General features: G+C 38.5%; 1 protein-coding gene across 3 annotated transcripts in view; it reads left to right on the top strand.

Moving 5' to 3' along the window:
- TRIO (trio Rho guanine nucleotide exchange factor) overlaps window positions 1–20,677 on the top strand; it is a 244,329-nt gene that overhangs the window by 161,908 nt on the left and 61,744 nt on the right. For all 3 annotated transcript variants that reach the window (XM_077182117.1, XM_077182122.1, XM_077182130.1), the window contains exons 30-34: window positions 392–582; window positions 3,488–3,589; window positions 5,700–5,842; window positions 6,441–6,540; window positions 14,618–14,861. In XM_077182117.1, the coding sequence (XP_077038232.1) occupies window positions 392–582; window positions 3,488–3,589; window positions 5,700–5,842; window positions 6,441–6,540; window positions 14,618–14,861 (780 nt within the window). The remainder of the gene's footprint in view (window positions 1–391; window positions 583–3,487; window positions 3,590–5,699; window positions 5,843–6,440; window positions 6,541–14,617; window positions 14,862–20,677) is intronic.

The following is a 20,677-nucleotide window of genomic DNA, read 5'->3' as shown; positions in this document are numbered from 1 at the left end:
CCTGATTTGCTTGGTGTCTTTGCAAGTTGCTTACTTTGTACAGTGGCAGAAAGCTCATAAGAGAAATCATTTTCATCACAGAAGAGGTTATGCATCTTGAAGCTGACAAAGACAAATTTGTCATTTGTTGGTAAAATACTGCCAGAAGAGTTGATTAAGTTCTTAACAGTTGAATGTCTAAATTTAGAAGTACATTTGAGCTGCAGTTACATTTAGTATATAGCAGTGTTGTCAAGTCTTGTTTTTAGTATTGTTTTCTTGGAATCTCATCTTTTGGAAGCTGTGTCAGGGAGAAAAAAGTCCTATAGTTTAATGAACAGAAGCTGTGCTTCTTATGTTACTTGTATTACCAACTTTTCATGGTGAATCTTTCCTTTCACTCTGTTTTTAGGCTTTGATGAAAATATAGAATCTCAGGGAGAGCTCATCCTTCAAGAATCCTTCCAAGTGTGGGACCCAAAAACTCTGATTCGAAAGGGAAGAGAGAGGCACCTTTTCCTTTTTGAGATGTCCTTGGTTTTCAGTAAAGAAGTGAAGGACTCCAGCGGAAGGAGCAAGTACATTTACAAGAGCAAACTGTTTGTAAGTATGGGAGAACAACTGATCATATCTACAAAACTGTTTAGATTAGGCTTCAGCTAAGCTCAGGTGATTGAAGTGTGTCTGAAAAACTTGAACTGTTACTGAGCACTGCAAGAACAGCCTTGGAATGTATAGACTGAAGCTTTGAAGTTTGGTGCTTTGTCTTGCTCTTGAGGAGAAAGGATAGGCTCAAAGCAACTACTGAAGGGTCCATGTCAGTCTTGGTGTGTCAGGTCAAATGAAAATCAATATTGGGCTAGACTGGTTTTGTCTTAATTGTGCGTTGATTGCAGATTCTTTAACACTTGTTTGTATAAAGCAGAAGGATGGAAGGAGTTGATGAGCTGCCTTCAACTTCCTTGTTTGCTATTGCTGTTAAGGATTCGTTTTAGTCGATATTCTACAACTCCTGATCGGGGAAGGCAAGAACTTTGTTTTGAAAAAGTTCATTCCAGAATGTTTGCATAGACCAGTTGTCTTACAATAAAGTTCTGTGTATGGAATTATAGTATTTATGATCTACTGAAAGGATATAAAAGTGGAAATGTTTTTATTCCCATCTAAAAAAAAAAAAAAAGGCAAAAGGAAAAAGCAACCCCAAAACCTCCACTCTTACTTTCCTTATCTCTAGAATGCATGCTTTACAAAATGTGACTCTGGAATTCACATCCTTACCTTCCCATCTTGTTGGATGACTGGGGTGAGAGCAGTACTCACACTCCATAAATTTAGGTAGCCAAGTGGCAAGACAGTCTCCCATGGCTTGCTCTGCACCTATCAAAGGCAAGATTAGCTTTTATATAGCTAAAATAGTTCAGAGCAAGTACAAAAAATTACTTCCTTTCTCAGAAATACACTCCAGAAAACATTATTCTCGTATTGATCCTATTGGGATATGTAACTAAGTCTAGATGGTATAAATACTAAGTCTTTTCCTTGTGCTTCTGTTCCTTTTCCTTCATTCATTCCCACTTCTGTGTCTAAACTGGTAAAACAGGTTGGTGAAAAAAAACCCTCTTTTTTTCCCTATCTTTCTTTGCATATTCTGTCATTTCATTTCCAACATTTGCTTTCCTTCCTGATTCTAAATATCTAGTAGGTAACACAGCTGCAGCTGTTTGTTGATCACACCATTCTTTGCTGCTCTTAAAAACCCAAAATTAAAAAAAAAAAAAAAGATGGTGTATTGGAGAATATTAATAGCTGCCAAGGGATTATGTGGGAGGGGTGACAAAACTGAAAAATCAGTCCTGTTAAATTGCCATGTCAGTTCCTTCAGCAGGAATTTAGTAGTAGCCTTAGCTCTTAGAGAAGCTAATGGAAATCTTTAAGACTCTCATTGTACTAATCTTTTAAAATACAAGAATTCTTTTTGTTGTCATATTTTATCTGGCAGAATATCCTGTAGTGCACTTTACTATTATAGCAGCTCCTACAGTTCGGTCTTTAGAAAAGGCATGTTTATTTGAGCTAAAGATCCTTTCTGTATGCTATCCTGTGACTTCTATAAGGTAGCTTTACAAAAATGAGGTCCTTCTCTTTGCTTTGGGCATGATGACTTCAGGGTTTCCCCAGCATAGGATACTCAATGGCATGATCTAGAGATATAGATATATATATGTATATAAAAATATATAGATGGAATGTGTTAATGCGCTCCTTTGGCAAGAGATTAAGTGTCCAGGAGCATGAGGAGGGCTGTGGGAGAAAAGGCAAGCAGGTGTTACTTGGACAGAACAGTCTCCCAGTCACCAGGAACTGGTTGTTTGGGAGCTTCCTTACCTCAGTGTGGTTTCCATGCATCCAGTATCCCACAATGGTTTCTGTTCTGTGAGCCTGTCCTGGAGAGCCACATGCAGACTTAGCATCCTTTGCAGAGAGCTGTGTTGCTCAACTGCCCATTGGGCAAAGACAGTTGTGTGTGGAAGGGTAGATGTTGGGATGGGATTATTTTAGAAGAAAAAAATAACTAAAAAGCTTTCACCCACCAACACCAAAAAGAAAAAGCCAAGTTAGCATCCAAGTGAGACAAGAAAAAAAGTACTTTTACTCAGGTATTGAGTATCCAGCATCTCATGTGTTGAGGTGTGTATGTGCTAATGATGATGTGTATGAGGGGAAAAATACAGCTTCTAATCATGTGAGAATACTTAGCAGCTGTTGGGGAGTGAGGATTCTTTTAGTTTGAGCTGTATTTCTTAGTTGGTAATTTTTTTTGGAATAGAGCCTTTATGAATTGTTTAAAGTGGAAGCCAGTTCATATGAGTGAGATGTTCCAGTCAGAAAGTGAAAACATTTTGGATGATAATTAGCTTTTAAGGTCTGACATTAGAACATTCCCAAAGACTGATTGTTCATGTAGTTGTCTCACAAAATTCTCCAGGGAAACTGCATTTCTGAATTAGTTCATCTGTTTCAGAGGGAAGGAAACACTAGGAAAGGCTCATTTGACAGGAAAGAATCCAGCATTTTACAAGACAGCAAGAGAATTCTTAAGCATATCTTATCTGAGAGGGAGCATAAAAATGAGTAAATAGGGAGTGTTCTCCAATGGAAATGAACAGGGAGAGAAGCCAAAACTTATTTTTTGCCAAGCATCATCTTTAGAATTATAAGGGTTTTCATGTCAAGTCCAAAAACTAAAATCAGTAATTTGTTTTTGGGATTGTGTTATTGTTTATTGTCACTTTATAGAAAAGATTGTTAAGCTTGCAGTTCTTACTTTTTTGAAGAGACCTCACACTGCCACCAGAATAAAGGATTCTTTCTAGCCATATGAGTTAGCCTTAAGCTTCTGAAAATCTCTTTAAATAGCAGTGCTCAATTTTGTAGATTATTAGCATGCCTTTGTTGGCTTCTGAGAAAAAAAATTCTGTGTGGTCCTAACAATTTTTTCTTATTCCAGACTTCTGAACTGGGTGTCACAGAACATGTAGAAGGAGACCCCTGCAAGTTTGCTTTGTGGGTTGGAAGGACACCAACTTCAGACAACAAAATTGTTCTCAAGGTAATTTTAGCAGATGTGCTTTTAGTCTATAGCAAGTCTTGTAGTTGTTGTTATTTGTTGGGAAAGCAAGGAGTGATTTCCTGCTTTGAGAGGACAGCTGCTGACAAATAATTTTCTTTAGGTTTGCAGCAGTGGTGGTGTGTTATATATCTAACTCATGTGGCCTGAGAGCAGAGAGGAATCTTTGCAGCCTACTGAAGGATTAGACAAACATGCTTTTACAAATTGTGGTGGGGAGAGGTTTGATCCCATGAACTTCCATAAGCTTGAAGACTTCAGCAAACAGCTGACAGGGAGCTGGTGTCACAAAGAAATGATGGCATCAGTGTTACCTTCCACACTCAAGTCATTGCTGCTTGTTGGCCATGCTGTTTTTCATGAACCGTATTTTTATGCAGAAAACAAACACTGCAAAAGATTTTTATGTCTTTCTGTGAGCTACAAGTTTTTCTGAAGCTACTTGCCTTTGGATGAAAGTGCATGTAATTCCTATAAGCTTTGTGTCTGTGCAAGTTATAGGTGTCAGTAGTGCTGTTTGCCTAGCTAGAAGAATGGCTAAATCAATATTTTCTATGATTATGGTATGTAACCTGGGACTCCTTCTCAACTGAAGAACCAGTTTTGTAATACCATAAGCAGCTAAAGGGTAATCTGTCATGTTTTGAGGAGCTCTGTTGAGCTGAAACAAGGTTCATTATTCCCATTTATAGATTAATACACCTACTATTAAACTTGTTTGTGATTTCACATATATTCATAGCAAATAATCAATAATGTCACTTAAAAATGGCCTTTCCAATTCACATTCTTCTTCACATCCAAGTCACATTCTTCCTTGTGAATTACAGACTAACAAAAGCTTACATTAGCTTTCTGGCAGCAGTGAAGGAATGCAAGGAAATTAAGTGTAACATGAATGCATACTAGATTTTCTTTCAGTTTTTAATGTTCCCATAATTTCACAGACAATGCTTTGCAGCCTGACATGATCCTCCCAGGGCAGAACAGAATAAAAGGTTTTAATTAAGGCTTCTCTACATAAGATGACTTTAAGGTGTTTCTGTTCTGTGCTTTACTTAATGCATATGATATTTAGAAAACTTCTGTGATGCATCAAGCTCTTCATCAAAATTTTGTGGACTTTGTTTGCTTGTTCAGTTTTTGAAGGCTGGAAACAAACACTTCCTTACCTCATTAATATTAGAAGTAAATTCCTTGAAAAACTAAATAAAAGATTTTTAGAAGGCCATGTTTACATTCTTTTCCTAAATGTTTTTGTTTGTAAAAGAAAACAAAATTCTTTTTCCTACCTGTCCATCTGTTCCTACAATTTTCTTCATTCCTTTAGAATTCCTGGTTATTATATATTTATAATATATTACATATTTATAATATATTTGAAGCCAGTTATTTCAGGAGACAGCAATTAAGAGAAGTAGTATATAATTAAGGAAACTATATATAATAATTTCTTTAGATCTGCAATAATATTTATATTTAATAGCATTTCAGGTGCAGGGTTAAATTGGGCTAAGCAATCAGATTGCAAGTTGGGCAGGATATCAAGTAATTTCTGGAGTATTTAAAATAATAGATATGTTGCAGGTAGTAATTAGAATACAATCCCTAAATTAGCTTTCTGCCTCAAGATATGTATCAAAAAGTGGGAAGAGTAATACGTGAAATGCGTTGCAGTAAAAGTTAACTTCTTTTGCCAGTAATAGTTGGTTATTATTCTTTCAAGTTAGAATTGACCTAAAATGTAGGATGAAATTAAAATATCAGTATTCAAGGTGTTATTATTGGAATTCATCTCATTCTCATGAGATGCATACAGGGCTTTAGTCATCAAGTTAAAAAAGTAAACTCTGAATTAAGGTTAAAATGTTTTTTAAGTTACCAATATTAATAATGTTGAGAAGTGTAAAGTAGTGTTGGGGATTCAAAATAAGACTGCTAGAATTTCCTTTTCTCTGTTTAGGTTTTCAGAAATTTTTCACAAAGTCATTCTTTATGTGATCCTCTTTGTGTTTATTCGCTGACTGTATGTGTGGATCTACTCAGCCATAATGGTCCTTTGTGGGGGTTTTGTTTCTTTTGCATATCAAAGGCATCCAGTATAGAGAATAAACAGGACTGGATCAAACACATCCGGGAAGTGATACAAGAAAGGACTATTCATCTGAAAGGAGCATTGAAAGAGCCCATCCACATTCCCAAAACTGCACCAACAACAAAACAGAAAGGAAGAAGGTAAGTAGTATTTCAAATAATCAGAGATCTCTAAGTATACAACAGTGCTCTTTCCTCTGTACTGTTGAATTTTGAATGCTTTTAAGTGAATTGGACAAAAGCAAGAGTCATTTGGTCCACCTTTATCTTATCATTAATTTACAGTTTCCTGCAGTGCTGAATTTGTTGAGATTTCTGCTCTGAACAGTCCCTGGCTTGTGTAAATGAGCCATTACAGAAGGGATTTGAAACTACAGTACAGAATAGCTGTACATTTTAGATTTTTGCAATTCTGCGTGTGTTACTCAGGTCCTTCATTTTTCTTTTATGAAGCTTGAAATTTGTCACCAAGTGTCCTCCTTGCTAGCTTTGCCTAAGTGACTGGGCAAGTTTGTTGCCATATTTCTGGCTCACTGGTTGTTGCCTTAATTCCACACGATGTATACCTTGCAAATTAATCTCTTCTCTTACAGCAGAGAACAGAGTATTAAGTATTGAGTATGTGGTTCTTGCATCAGTGAATTTGGTGTCTGTTGCCACACTGGGAGTGTCTCACTTCCTTAACTAGCATGTTGCAAACACAGTACCACTCTTGTAATGAGAACTGAATTCTTTGCAGAGATGGCGAGGACCTGGACAGTCAGGGAGATGGCAGCAGCCAGCCTGATACTATTTCAATTGCCTCACGAACCTCCCAGAATACACTAGACAGTGATAAGGTAAGTTTCCTGGACATGGCTCTGTGCTGAGAGCAGGTGATTTGTCCCTTAGTGTGAATTAGCACCCAAGATTAGTCCTTAGTACCTTCAGAGAAGAGGCATGGAAATACCCAGTCTCTTAAAAATAGCTGTCTGCAATAGAGAAAATACCTTGATACCATGGGAGAGCAGGAATGATTGTTTAAGTATAATAGGTCATGAAGAGATTGTTTGTGCCAATTTGAAACCATTTTGGTCCCCTCTGTTCCGCAGTTTGCTCAAAGATTTGACCCAGTTTAAAATGAAAGTTTTATTTTCCATAAAATTAGATAGCAATGCACAGAATTTTTCTTGATGTTAATCTCAGCCTTCCTGAAAGCATGCCATCTGCTTTTCATGTTGGCTTGAGGCTGGTGATCACCACAGAGTTACTGTTGTAAAGGAAAAGTACTCTCCAGTGTTTATGGGTTAGGGAGTAGGTTTTCACTTTCTGCATGAAAGCTGATGGAATTGTCCAGAGGTAACGCACCAAACTGTCATTTCGCACTAGTGTTGGTGTTTCCTTTCCTCCCTCTCTGCCTGTAGATTCTGGCTGGGTTGTACCATAAGGATACACAGCCAGAGTTTCCCCTGGGTGGAAGAAAGATAAGTGTCAAAAGAATAAAAAAGTTTCCAAAATGTGTGTGTTACTTGGAATTGGAACAAGTTTTTTTGGCAAGTGAGAAGTGTTAGGACCCTGGAGGGAGGTAGAGATGGATAATAAAAGTTTGTCAAACAGAAGAATGAATTAAAACACTGACGATGCCTACCAAACTACTTTAAAGTTTGGCTAGGGATTTCTAGTCAGTTACCTCCTTGGATAAAATTGTTCTGATGAGCCATTCAGAATATGCAGATAAAAAAACAGTATTCTTCAGGGTAGCTAAATTAATATGTTCTCAGAATAATATTTACACCATTTCCATCATCACCTAAACTCAGTGAGTTTTCTCTATTTTCACATGTTGCTCAAACTCCATTGATTTTTCCATGTAGAGAAGCAGACAGGAGGAGGGAAATACTAAGTGCTTAGGTTGCTCTTGTATTTGTCAAGAACAGCCTATGTTTTGACTTTGTGCATTTGTAGTAAGGTTGGTCTGTAGTTTGATAGTGGCTTCTTCTAAAGATACCTGTGAGAAGAACAGTTGGTTAGAGGAAGAACTCTTATGGTGACTTTTATTCTGCTGTCTTATTCTTAGCATTCTTACTTAACTATTTAGGGATTTAAAAACATTGAGTTTTGTATGCTAGCAAACAGTTCTTAAGAGAAGAGTTTAGGTAACCTGTGACCCTAGAACAAGACTGTCTGTGATTTCCCTGGTTGTTGGCTGAGACACCAGGCTGTGTTCACACAGGGTGGATGTGATGCAGTCCATCCCTGCCATGCAGAGCCAACACCCTTCTGCTTGTGATGCGCTGTTCACTAGGATGCATAGCATCATTGTCTCCTGATGCCCCTCACAGGAATATTTCATGCATAGTCTGAGAATTGCTGAGAAAGGTGGCCAAGCAGAATGCCCTCAGGATTGTTTTCCAGTCTGACATGAGGAGGAGTCTTACCAACAACCTGTTCAACAGGAGTTAAAAGGAGGAGGAATGGAAGGAAGGAGAAATGGAGAACACTTTTCAGTATTTTCCTGACAGGTTTTAGGTGTGATTAGTGACTGTAGTGTTGTATTTAAAGTATTTTTGAGATCTTGCTTTTGTGCATAAAATTTTTGTTAGACTTTTCTTTGCCAAGAAAAACAAGCTGATGACTCCCTGGAAGTTACTTGGGCTGTGTTTTATGTCCAAGGAAGGAATTTACTATTGTGCACTTCTAAAAAGTGTGTGAATTAGCAGTGTAGCTTTGTTTGATGTTTCTGTTGTATGCTTTGGTTTGCTACATACATTGAGAAAATCTTTAATCTGTTTAAAAATACAAAATAAAAATTATTAAGGAACAGTAACAAGAAAGTGGCCAGTGAAATCTGCAGGGTGTCTTAACACCATTGCTGAGTCTGAGGTAATCTCTCACGTTGGATGTTGAAAATTCATTAGCTGCAGTCCACTTGGGGTTTAAAATCGACTCTGCCCTCTTAGCCTAGAAGCTTGAAGTGTGTGTGAATATCTTACAGAAATGGAGTAAAACAGTTGTACAGATTTAAAGTGCTGTTGATGTGGTTAGCCAGAGGAAGCAGTGGAACTCCTTGGTCAAATTTGGAGCAGGTAGCTAACTGAGATGGGATTCCAAACCAAGAAACATTTAAAAATATCAAGCAATTAAAACCAGTAATAATTAAGTATTAGAAGTGTTTAGTGCTATATTACTTATTAAGCTCTTGCTGAACAGTTTTCTGTTCATGTGTATCTGTTATTGAGGTTGAGAAAAAGACAAAAAAATATCAAACATGTTATATTAATCAACAGCCAACTAAAGCCATTCTTTACTTCCTCCAATTATATGTTCAGACAGTTCATTCTTTTAAAATAAATGTTTTGATTAGAAGTGCTAAACTGTTATACAGGGAGTATATCAAGAATGAAGTCCTTTATCCAAATGTCAATATTCTTTCTCACCTCCTCAGAGATATACTTTGAAAGAGCTGAAAATCCTTAACCATGATAATAAGTGGTTGAATATTGTCCAGATGAACCTCTTTCCTTGCATCCTGTTTTCTGACATAATTGTAATTGCCATAACAATAGAGAATAACTTTATGATTAGCATTTTTCTTCTCCACCCTTGCTTTTTAGGCTAGAATTTTAACTTTTGATTGCTGGCTCCACTGTTGCAATGCTGCTTTTCAGTAATGACTGGGATGATGCAATAGACCATATGCTTATAAAGCTGACATTGATATCCTTCCCAGCCTCATGTCATCTGAAAACAGTGTTGGAAGGCAGAATTAGAATTCAGAATAATCTTGGCAGTGGGGAAAATTAACTGCTAAAATTCTATGCAATTTAATAGGAACACATTTGAGTTTATATTAATAGGTAGAAATAGTTAACTAATGAAAACTGAGAATTTGAAACAGTTTTCGAGAGGATGATTTAGAAGCTACAGAGGCTCACAAGATGTTTATTATTTTGCTGTGTGATGCATCTGGGAGGGCAAGGAAAGCAGCAATATATTGGCTTATAGAAATGGGATGTTGAGGACACTAAGTCCTCATTCTTTACTCAGAACTCATAAAGCTTACATTAGACACTGTAACAATTGAGTTACAGTTTAGAGTACAGAATTTTGGAAAATCAGTGGTCCATTGAAAGAATTCTGAGGGAAAGAAGAAAAAGATTGATTAGAAGTCTACTAAACCTAACTTACAGGGCAAGGAAAAAAATGGGGGCTAACAAGTCTAAAGGGGAAAAAAAGGCAGGAGGAAGAACTTTAGGTCTTCAGGTGGGGAAAAAAGACTACTGCACAGAGTTACTAAACATAGGTCTTTTACCTATGTTTTAAGTGGATGGGATGAAATTGAATGACTTATTTTTAAAAAGGATTGTAATAATACTTTTTATGGGTATGAAGATGTGAAAACCTAGAGCAGAGTAATTCTGAAGGCTGGGGAATCTCCATAACTGGAGTTCTGTGAGAACAGTTAGGATGAATGTTAAGGATTCACACAGTTGTGGTTGATCATGCTCTAGAGGATGGGAATGAAGTGGACTAGGTCATTTAAGATCCCTTTCTGGACTTTTTTTTATTATTATGGGGTGTATCTTCATATTGCAAGACATGCTAAATATTTACATCAATAGTGCTGACCCATCCTGAAGCATTGGAAGCTATAATGGAATCCAGTGTGAAATACATAATTTTTGAGAGAGGGATTTCTAGTCCATCAAAGCATCTCAGTTTTCTGCATGAGTGCTCTCTCATTGTACCCTTCTCAGTAAATATTTTGCCCTTCACCTTTCACAGCATTCCTTCCCTTCACATTCTGTAGATGTGTAGCCAGCATTTTAGGTGGCTAACAGATAAAAGAGATTCTTGGACCATTCATTTGGTCTTTCATCAGCCTCATCTCATTTTTAACATTGTCTTTTGAACTTGATCCAGTGCATAGGAAATTAAATAGGGAGGCTGAGGAAACAGTGGAGGTCTGATAGGTTTTTTTCATGCTTTATTCAGTGATCTGGTAGAAACATGAAATAATCCAAACTAATATCTGAGAACATGAGAGGCTTTCAGAAGAACTGTCATAGATTGCTATCCTAAATAGTAGGAATCATGCTAGCTGCTGTGGGTGGTCAGTAGAGCAATACTTTATTTTTAAGAAATTGTCTTTTGTTCCCAGCTGGTAACACTTTGTATTACTGTCTTTGTGAAGTTGTATTTCATTTTCATGCTTCTTTAAGCTTGTGTGTAGTTCTTTGAAAGACAGAAAAAGGACTGAAGCAGCAGGAGACGACCAAGTATTTAGTTCTGCCAGCTGAGTCTCCGGAAGAGAAAAGGCTCCAATCAGTAGAAAAAAATGTCAACAAAAAAAGCAGACATGGCTCTGAGCACACACCTCCTTTCAGAGTCGGAAACCAAGTCTGGACAACTACCTGGTCAAAGCAAATTGCTCTTTATTTGAGGCAGAACTTTTGTGCTGTCCCATTTATTTTCTGCCAGACTGCATTTGTTTCCATTTTAAACAGGGATTAAAGATTTTTTTTTTTGCTTGAAATAATTGAGAAATCTTGTTAGCTTCTCTTTGCTTTCCCTTCTTCTTAATGTAAAATTACCATGGAAAATTAAATTTCATTTGCAGTCCTGAGAGGATGTTGTATGGCCTGATGTAAAGGCTCTGGAATATCTAGTCAGCCATGGTGCTTGCAGGTAGTGGTGGCAGATGGACCACTTAGTGTGGTGTCCCTGACTTCAGCAAACCTATGCTAAGAATGTACTCAGTCAGTGCTCACGTGTTTGTGTCGTTTGGTTTTTTCTTTCTCTCTACCAGCGACAGTGACTAAAAGGCCCCAGAGACGTGAATGAAGATGGTTAACATTAATTTCAGCAACTGCAAGGCACTATGTCCCATGATAAGCTGTTTAATTAAACCTTGTGCCTTTTTGTAATCTGCAGTTCTGTTTCTGTCTGGCTTTTGTGTCTCATCTCGTCTCTGCCTCTCCAGTTTCCATGTTTCAGACATAGCATCATTTATTTTTATCATGCATGATTAATTCAGTTTACATAAAAGGTTTCTAGAGACGGATGGATAAAGTATATAAAGCCTTTGTTCAGCCTAAATTTGGATTTTGATGGTTTGCAACTCTTTTCCCTTCAGTGCAAGTCAGTCTCCCAGTTTCTGCTGTGCCTCTCACTCTTCCCTGCAGCTAGCCTGGAGAGCCTTGCCAAAGCTGTCCAACAACAGCTGTTGAGCAACGCTCTTAATCACAGACACTCCCTGCTGTCCAACTGCATTTAATCAGTGTGAAAGATGAAACTGCTTTCACAAAGTGTGCTGTGGAGAGAAACTGAGCAAGGAAACAAAGAGGAAAGAAGTGTTTCCTAACCACTACTGTAGTAGGCAGAAAGAAGGGAAGTTAACCCAAAGGAAGGGAAAATTGGTAAATGCTTTTTTTGCTCAGCTCTCCCAAGTGCCATATGTGTGTGCTGGGTACAGTAATCATTGGTTTTAGTGTCTTAGCAATAGTGGAAAAGTTCTGCACTAAGTTGCATGTAGCAGCATAGGTGCATGTTTGAGGATGGTGTGGACGTAACAACCCTGAGCAAGAAGTGTCTTACATACTATACTTAAGTGTGAATGAGCATTGAATTTCAGTGGAACACTGGCCAGCTAGGATATCTGATTATAACATTATCTGAAAAAGCTAGGCATTTTGTGTACTTTGGCCATCTCACATGGCCACTGACAACCTTCATTTGATTTTTCCTTTAGCTTAATATTGTATAAAATACTTAGAAAACATAAAATCTGAGATCCTACTTCTTTTGTTTTATTAGGGGAAAGAGAAGAAAGAAAAGCTATATTACCAAAACATGTGGCCATTGCACCAGTCACAAAAAATACACCTTAATCTCTATTTGTAGGAAGTGAGGGGTCAGGAAAGCAAACAGCACCAAGGATATGCTCCTGTAGGTATTTAGGAGGAAATATAAGGATGAAATGAAGTTTCTGGAAAGTGTCAGCTTGTTACTCTGCTTTCACTGGATGGGATATGGACTCCTGAGAAAAATTTGGTCTGCCCTATACACCTTGTGAAGTCATACTTCATCAGCTTTTTTTGTTAGTCCCCATCAGGCATACAGATGGTTTCAATTGTTTCTGAGTTGGTCTGACAAAGGCTGTAACATAAATCAATACCAGAAAACAAGGGAAAGCTCTTTACTTTTTCCCCTTTGCATAGCTTTGCATGGACTGAAAAAGGGAGTGTAAGGGAACAGGAAACATGTTTTAATGAGGGAGGAGGTTACATGTTTTGAAGGTGTACCCCCCCTGTAATTTGTGTATTGGGGCTGTCCGAAGAGACAGGGTAGAAGCAATTTTTAGCCTGTATCTAAACAGGTACAACCTGATTCATCTTCCTTAAACACTAGATGTATGAGGGTTTTCTGCCCTTCTTGGCCCCAGCATTCCCTCAAGAAAACTTCAGCTCCTCTGTAAGCACACACAAGCAATGCTAGCCAGTGAGATTAGCAGGCAGACACCATGGGAAAGCTATGGAGTTACTGCAGCCCATCTGCTAGGAATTATGTTCTGTCATTCGTTGCAGACTTGAGGAAGAGAAGGTTGGAATTGTCCTTTGATTCTTACTGGGTTTTGCTGGTTTTGTCATTTGCTCTGAAATTCTTGCTTGATAACAAATAGCATTTTCCTCGAAAAGTTTGTCCAGTACTGTTTCCATTCCAAGCTTGTAATGAAAACTAATAAATAAGAAACAATGCAGTCTCTTATCTCCTATTTCTGAAGCTCATGGGATGTAGCTGGCAGCCATGAAACAGTCAAAAGCAACGTGGCAGGGTCTGTTCAGTGTGTTGGTGTGGCACTTGCTTCTAGATGTGATGCAGCTGGAATTCTCACAGGGTATTGGTCCTCCTTTGTCAGTGTAGAGCATTGCAAGATTACCTCACTGAGCTGAAGGAGTTTACTGGCTTGGTTCAAAATTACTGAATTCACAGAAGTTGAATACCAGCTGAGATCTGGTATGAATGTTGCACTGAAGCTATAGAAATGGTCACACATAAAAAACTGAAGTAGCCTGGAATGCTGTTGCCATAAGGAAGAAGGAATTCTAGGACTGCTTGCTTAAGTTGGATGGGTGCTTTGGCACTGAGCAATCTTGGGAACTTTGCAAAGTTCTGATAATAATTTTCATTTCACATCAAAGCAGATGTAACAATCAAAGAGAGGAAACTAAAGCTTAGGCAAAGTTATTCTAATAAAGTGTTTTGAAGAGGGGGAGGAAAACCCTAAGCTTGCATGATTTTAATTCAAGTTTGTGCAGTTTTATTTGGGGAAACCAACAAAAATGTGAAAGATGTAAGCCTGTGTGAATTTTCTGTTAAATAATTAAGTCTTTGGGAATGTTTTGTGAAGAACTTTATGATGACTTCTACAATTGTGTATGTGTCCTGGATGATTTTGTGACCTGTGTGTGTAAACTGTGAGTAGGGTAGGAATAAGGCAGTGAGCTCATTTGAAAAAACTACCTCTTTCTCTCTTGAATTTGAAAGATAACAAAGCTCATGGGTGACTGCATTTAGTAATATCTGACCTTTTTTTTGCTAATTATCACCCATAAAATATATTCAGAAGCGACTGCTACTTCAGCTTTTGGATACAGAGCAGTCTAGCAAGAAAAGCTGCTTAAATCCTCCGCCCAGCACTGTCACAACCAGTGTGCTTTGAACAATAGGCAGAGACAAGCAGAGTTAGAAATCTGTTCTAAAACACCAGAACTGCCTGATTTTGAAACGCTCTCTTCTTGATGTGGAAAGTTCCAGAAGCCTGCTATCTCATCCAAAATACAAATCCTGCCAGGAGTCCTAAATAGGTACCGGTGCGTGACGGATGGTTTGATAACGAGCGTTCATCCGGCTTCTCCTTGTTCTCTCCCCTGGCAGTTGTCTGGTGGGTGCGAGCTGACAGTGGTGATCCACGACTTCACTGCCTGCAACAGCAACGAGCTGACCATCCGCCGTGGGCAGACCGTGGAGGTCCTGGAGAGGCCCCATGACAAGCCCGACTGGTGCCTGGTGCGAACCACGGATCGCTCCCCAGCTGCGGAAGGCCTGGTCCCCTGCGGCTCCCTCTGCATCGCCCACTCTCGCAGCAGCATGGAGATGGAGGGCATTTTTAACCACAAAGGTAAGGAGTGATGGGCACAAAGCCTAGACATCAGCAGCGTGCTGTGACGGTGTTCACAGGGGCCTTAGGATGAGGGAGAAGATGAGGATCTGACTCCATGTTTCAGAAGGCTTGATTTATTATTTTGTGATATATATTATATTAAAACTATACTAAAAGAATAGAAGAAAGGATTTCATCAGAAGGCTAGCTAAGAATAGAAAAGGAAGGAATGATAACAAAAGTTTGTGTCTCGGACAGAGAGTCCGAGCCAGCTGACTGTGATTGGCCATTAATTATAAACAACCACATGAGACCAATCACAGATCCACCTGTTGCATTCCACAGCAGCAGATAACCATTGTTTGCATGTTGTTCCTGAGGCCTTTCAGCTTCTCAGGAGGAAAAATCCAAAGGGAAGGATTCTTCAGAAAATATCATGGCTGCAGCATGGGGTTTGGGTCATGAACAGTGCCGTGCATATGGCAGCTTCAGTGTTCTGCACTGCCTCCTTTTCAGCAACCACTCTGTCTTTTCCAAGAATAAGCAGTTGGCAGTTCTCAGCATTAAGGGAAAATGTGGCTGAAGATAGAGAAGAAGTTTAAGCAAATTATATCTTGGTGAAGAGTTATATATCATATTAGATCAAGCTGCGGTGATAGGAAAATCTATACCTGAGAAGTGCTGAAAGTGGGGAGGGAAGAAAATCTCTGGAATGGATTATCAATGTTTCCTGAGAAGTCCTGCAGTAAGAAGTCATGAAGGTTCAGCAATGGAAAAGGTAAATACACTCCTCCATATGCCCTGGCACACAAATTGTTTTTTCAGAGTAGCACTGGCACACTTTTTCCCATAGCATCTCTGAAATCTTACTTTGGTTTTTTTTCAGATGCATGAAAGAATATTCCCCTGAAGGGTGCAAGAAAAATCTGATGCTTTTTGAAAGGTTTTAGGGTTTTAGTGTGCTCTAATCTTTTGCCTCTGTAAACTATCCAGGCTCAAAAAGTAGATTATTATTAGAGAAAATGCTTGCTTGCCTCATTTGCAGCTACTTGAGTTTGCAGGCTGTGAACAGAAAAAAAATGTAAGCTTACAAAAAGAGAGGAGGGGAAAAAAACCAGAAAAATAGTTAATTAGAAGACATTTCATCACATGGGAAAAGATGCATTTTAAAGAGTTTCTTATTGCAGGTAATAAGGTTAGTAGACAAGTGATGTTGGGGAAAACTTGTCCTCCAAAACACAAAATTCTTGGTTTTGGAAAGTTTTTCATAAATGTAACCACAATTTTTTGAATTATTCAGTCCATTCCAGCTATTACAATTTTTTCCCCATTTTTTAAGTCACTGTATAAATATGCTTGACTAAAACAGGGGTGAGTCTGTGTTTCTTACATTAGGGGCAGGCACAGCAGGAGCTTCCTGAATGCAGGGTGACTGGGGGCTTGGGGGGGGCAGTTTGAAGGATTGAGCTGTATAGTTGGAGTAGTCTTTTGTCATTTTGTGTCCTACAATAATTTGGATAAGGAAAGCTTGCAGATGTTCTGATGATAAAATCGGAAAATATAGTTGAGTAACACTAAAACTTTTTTCTTCTTGGACTAGGGGGTGAAATCTGGATTTTTTTTTTAACAACACAAGAACTGATAAATTTCCTTTGGAGTTTAGGGACTTCACCTTTGAATGCAATTTTATTAGGAGAGGCAGATTGTATTGGACTATATGTATATATGTGTACATAATATGAAATACCTTGACCCTTTCAGAATCCCAATGGACAGACAGAGCTGGTTTTGTGTTTGAGAAGTTACAAAAGTAACCTCTTTAATCGAATCAGTGGACATGACCTGTATTGCTTTTTTTTCTTCAGAGTTTGTTTAGGGAAAATGGGGCAGAGCATTTCAAGGATACTTTACTTTGTTTAACATGGTGCTTTGAAGTAAAGAGCATTAATTAATTAGATTAATCACTGACACTGAAGAAGAAGAGAAAGCCATTGCTAGAATGAGCATAATTTGCAGGGTTGAATGCAGCCTCAGAAGTGCCTTCTGTCCCTGCCACAGGCTTCCTGTGGGATGTTATGGTATGCCATCCTAATCCCAACTGATAAAAAGCAGCTGCTAATTGTTTATTCCCACATTGCTGGGTGTCAGGCTTTAGGAGATGGATGTTTCATTTGTAAAGCTTCCCCTGCGTGTGACTGAAGGGAGTGTGAACTGCCTTGAACATGCAAGCTGTTACATAATGTTAAGTAGATTGGAGGGGGGGGAAAAGGGTAGACAAGGCACTTGAAACCACTGGATTTGTTTCACTTTGGTCCCTACTTCATATTTCTATTGCTTGAAAGAGATTGATAGTCTTCATTTCACTAAAGGATTATAAAAATTAAGCAAAACCAGTGGAATGCTTTGATTTTCTTTTTCCCCCCATAGTGAAAAGTACCTCAAACAATCCCACAAACCAATTATTCATTCTTAAGTGCTGCATTTCATTAAATAAAGCATCAGGGAATATGCTAATCAGAAGAATGGAAAAACAATTAGATGATCTTCTCAGAATTGTTCATTGTGGGTATTGATTGAGGTATGAATTCCTAAAAAACACTACTAATCCTCTAACAAAGAACAAATGAGCGACTTACATAATTTTAAGTTAGTCCATGTTCTTGGCTGGATAATTTTTCATGTCCTCCCTAGATTTCTAGTACTTTATTAAGTACCTTCAGTCTTTACAGTAGAGATTTTCTTTTCCTTTTTTGGACAATAATTCAGTAAAACTTCAGAGTTTTTGAGAGATTAAACAAATTAGGATTTTTTTGGTCTGAAAATACATGTCCTCTGTGAGGCTTACAGTGTGAGCATCAAGCCTGAGTAATTCTGTACAGTTCATGGACTGTGAGTCTGGAATTTTTGCATGTCTGACATGACAAGCTCTTAGGAGAGGCTGAGGCAAAGAGAGGCTTTATGTATTGCAGGGGAAAGGAGGAGGTGATCACCATCAGAAGTGGTGGGGTTGGCTACTTGGGTGTGTAGAGTGCTTAGGTTATACAGATAGCGTGCTAAAGAGTTTTGTACTCCTTTCTGTATCTATGGACCCTACAGTTTTGATCTTCTCAACAGTGTTTATCAGTAGCACCACTTGGCAACAAAACAGGAAAAAAAAAGGAAAAAACAGGAAAGCTGCAGCATATCAGAGGTGAAATGAACTTCAAAGTTTTGAAATGGCAAACTTCTCCTAATTGACAGCTAGTTCTTATGGTGTGTCAAACCACATTTCATCCCTGAGTACAGAAATGTTGGGTGATACTGAATACCTTAAATAATCTCAAATTATTATCCAAAGTAGGAAAACATGCATGATTATTAAAGAAGCAAATATGTTCAGTGAAGCCTATTTCTAACAGTTGATTTGGCCATTCCTTGTCTGTCCACACATTATCTGTCAACCATGAAAGGTATTGTTGTTTTATTCTCAGCCTCAAAAATGACCCTCATTACTTGCCTAGAAGTGTAGGTATTGCTTCTCCTTTAAGAATGTGTATTATTGAAGCCATGTAATCATTTAATGACTGGATTAAAAAAATACATTCATAATATCTTCCATCTTTAAAATTTTATTGTCGTTAAGGTAATAAACACTTTGTTAAGAATATGAGAAAAGCATTGCCCAGAAAAGATATTCACTACATGAATAATAACTTAGGGGGAGAGTTGATTGCAAGTTCCTGACCTCTTGCTCTGCTGGACATCAAATCTATTTTTGCAAGTTATTTGGGTCATTCAGTCCATTTGATGTGCAGTTCACAGATGAATATATTTTTTAAAAACATCTAAATCCCTTTTATAATAGGGGGAAAAGAGGAACAAGGGAGTAGTGAAGAGGCTGAATAACAGTTGGTGCACTCTACAAAAATAAATCACTAGCTCTGGAAGAACATGTTTTTCACAAGTAATGCATAAGGCAACATTTTTTTTGTAATGATTTCCCACATGTTTTTGGGTGTGGGGGAGAAAGATCATTCCTGTTGTTTTATTTGGTGCTTCTCTGTTTTTTAACATGGGTTTCTTTTCCTTCTAGGGTACATCCTATTTAATGAGTGCAGTCCTCTTTCTTTTCTTTTCAGGGCATTTACATTGCCACAGAGCTTTGGGTAAAGGGCAGGGGACAGGATTCAGTGTAATGAAAATGAACATGCAAGATCAGAAAAACTGGCAGCTATTTAAAATTGTTTGTGAATTCTTGCCTGTTTAGATCACAAGTTTATTGTCTTTTCTGAATCTGTGATGACTTCTGAAGAATTTGTGATAGTCCTTCATACCCATTCTGTTGGAGCTACTATTTGGAGAGATACAAAGGCTGCAACAAGCCTCATTGATTATGAGGCTTAAATTAATGTCTCCTTTAAGTTACAAGATTTTGGGGGGACCACGTCTAGTTACCAATTCACATTACTATTTGTTTGTTTCAAAACTTGACCACAGAAGTCTTTTGTTTACCTGAAGGTACAGTGTTTGCCTGTTTTACACCATCACATAATCCAGAAATCTGTATAGGTTGGTTCAAATCTGAGAGGTAGATGATGTCTCAGTAACACGGTGCCAAACCACACACAGTTCATGTACTGAATACTGGCTTTTGATTTTGCTCTGAGGATGCCATCCTGATTGCAGCCATAAACACAGAAATGAGGTCTCTCTCAAATAATCTTAAAATAATAAGGCAGATCAAATGCCTTTGCAAGACAAAGGTTGACAAATTCGTTCAAATTACTGTGGAGTGAGCCATTTTCTATATCTGCAACATGGGAAGGATTGATGTAGGGCAGGTGTCAGGGCTCTTCTTGAATTGCTCTAGGGACCCTCTGTTCAAGAATTAAGGAAGACAGAAATTGTGTGGATGACTTAGAGATATTTCCCAAGAAGAAAGAGAGATTTTATAACTGAGGCCACTGAATGGGCTTAAATAATTTTGAATTTGTTACATTAAGTAAGTTTGCTGTCACACAGCTGCATCCTATTCAGAATACCAGTTCTCAGTGAAAGGAGAAGGGACAGAGTAAAGGTAAAAGTCTCATGTGTGATTGAGATCTTTGAAAACTATGCTCGAGAAAGGGAGTGTTTCATGTTGAGTCTAAATACTGTTCAATACAGGAAGAGGAAAGCTCTATGTATCAGGAGGAGAATTTGATCCAGCAAAATGAGCATCCAGTTTGAATAACTGAAGGAGGACTCCTGGTTTGTAGTGGAAGAAAAGAAGAATGACTTGGGCAGCAGCAATTGTTTGCTTAGGAGCAGAGGGAGGCTGTGGAAGGGGAGGATTTGCTGTTTTGAGACTGCAAGCAAGTGAAGCTTAGGCCATGTGCAAGGAAAAAGGATCCCCACCCGTGGCTCAGAGCCAAAGCTCAGCCTGTGAGACTGCCTGACAGCGTTTGCAGCTGCAGGAAATGAGTTACAGCCCAGGCCAGAGGGGAAAGTAACTCCTAACAATGAGCTGCTGGGGGACGTGCTCTGCTGTGCTGCCTGGGGGCCAGGTGGCAGAAGGTGGGGACTGGAGTTTCCAGGGCACTAAAGCAAGAGGGATCTGCTGCTGCTGCTGTTGCACAGACGGGTGTGATTGCATGCAGAAAGTGATATAGAGGAATATGCTGGAGTTCTACAAGATACCAAACCTTAATCTAAAAATTCTGTTGCTTGATGAATCAATTACTTCCTCATAAAAACTTCCAAGTAACAGGCTGCCCATCCAGATAGCCAGCTGATAGAAAGCCTTTCAAGGAGCCCATGTGAGGCTAAGCTGAGCAGTCAGTCTAATTTGACAGTCCACATGTTTTGATTAAGAA

This window comes from Agelaius phoeniceus, chromosome 1 (genome assembly GCF_051311805.1).
Source record: "Agelaius phoeniceus isolate bAgePho1 chromosome 1, bAgePho1.hap1, whole genome shotgun sequence".
NCBI classification, from domain to species: Eukaryota; Metazoa; Chordata; class Aves; order Passeriformes; family Icteridae; genus Agelaius; species Agelaius phoeniceus.
Note: the sequence above shows the minus strand (reverse complement) of the source record. Positions and strands in the feature narration are given on the sequence as shown.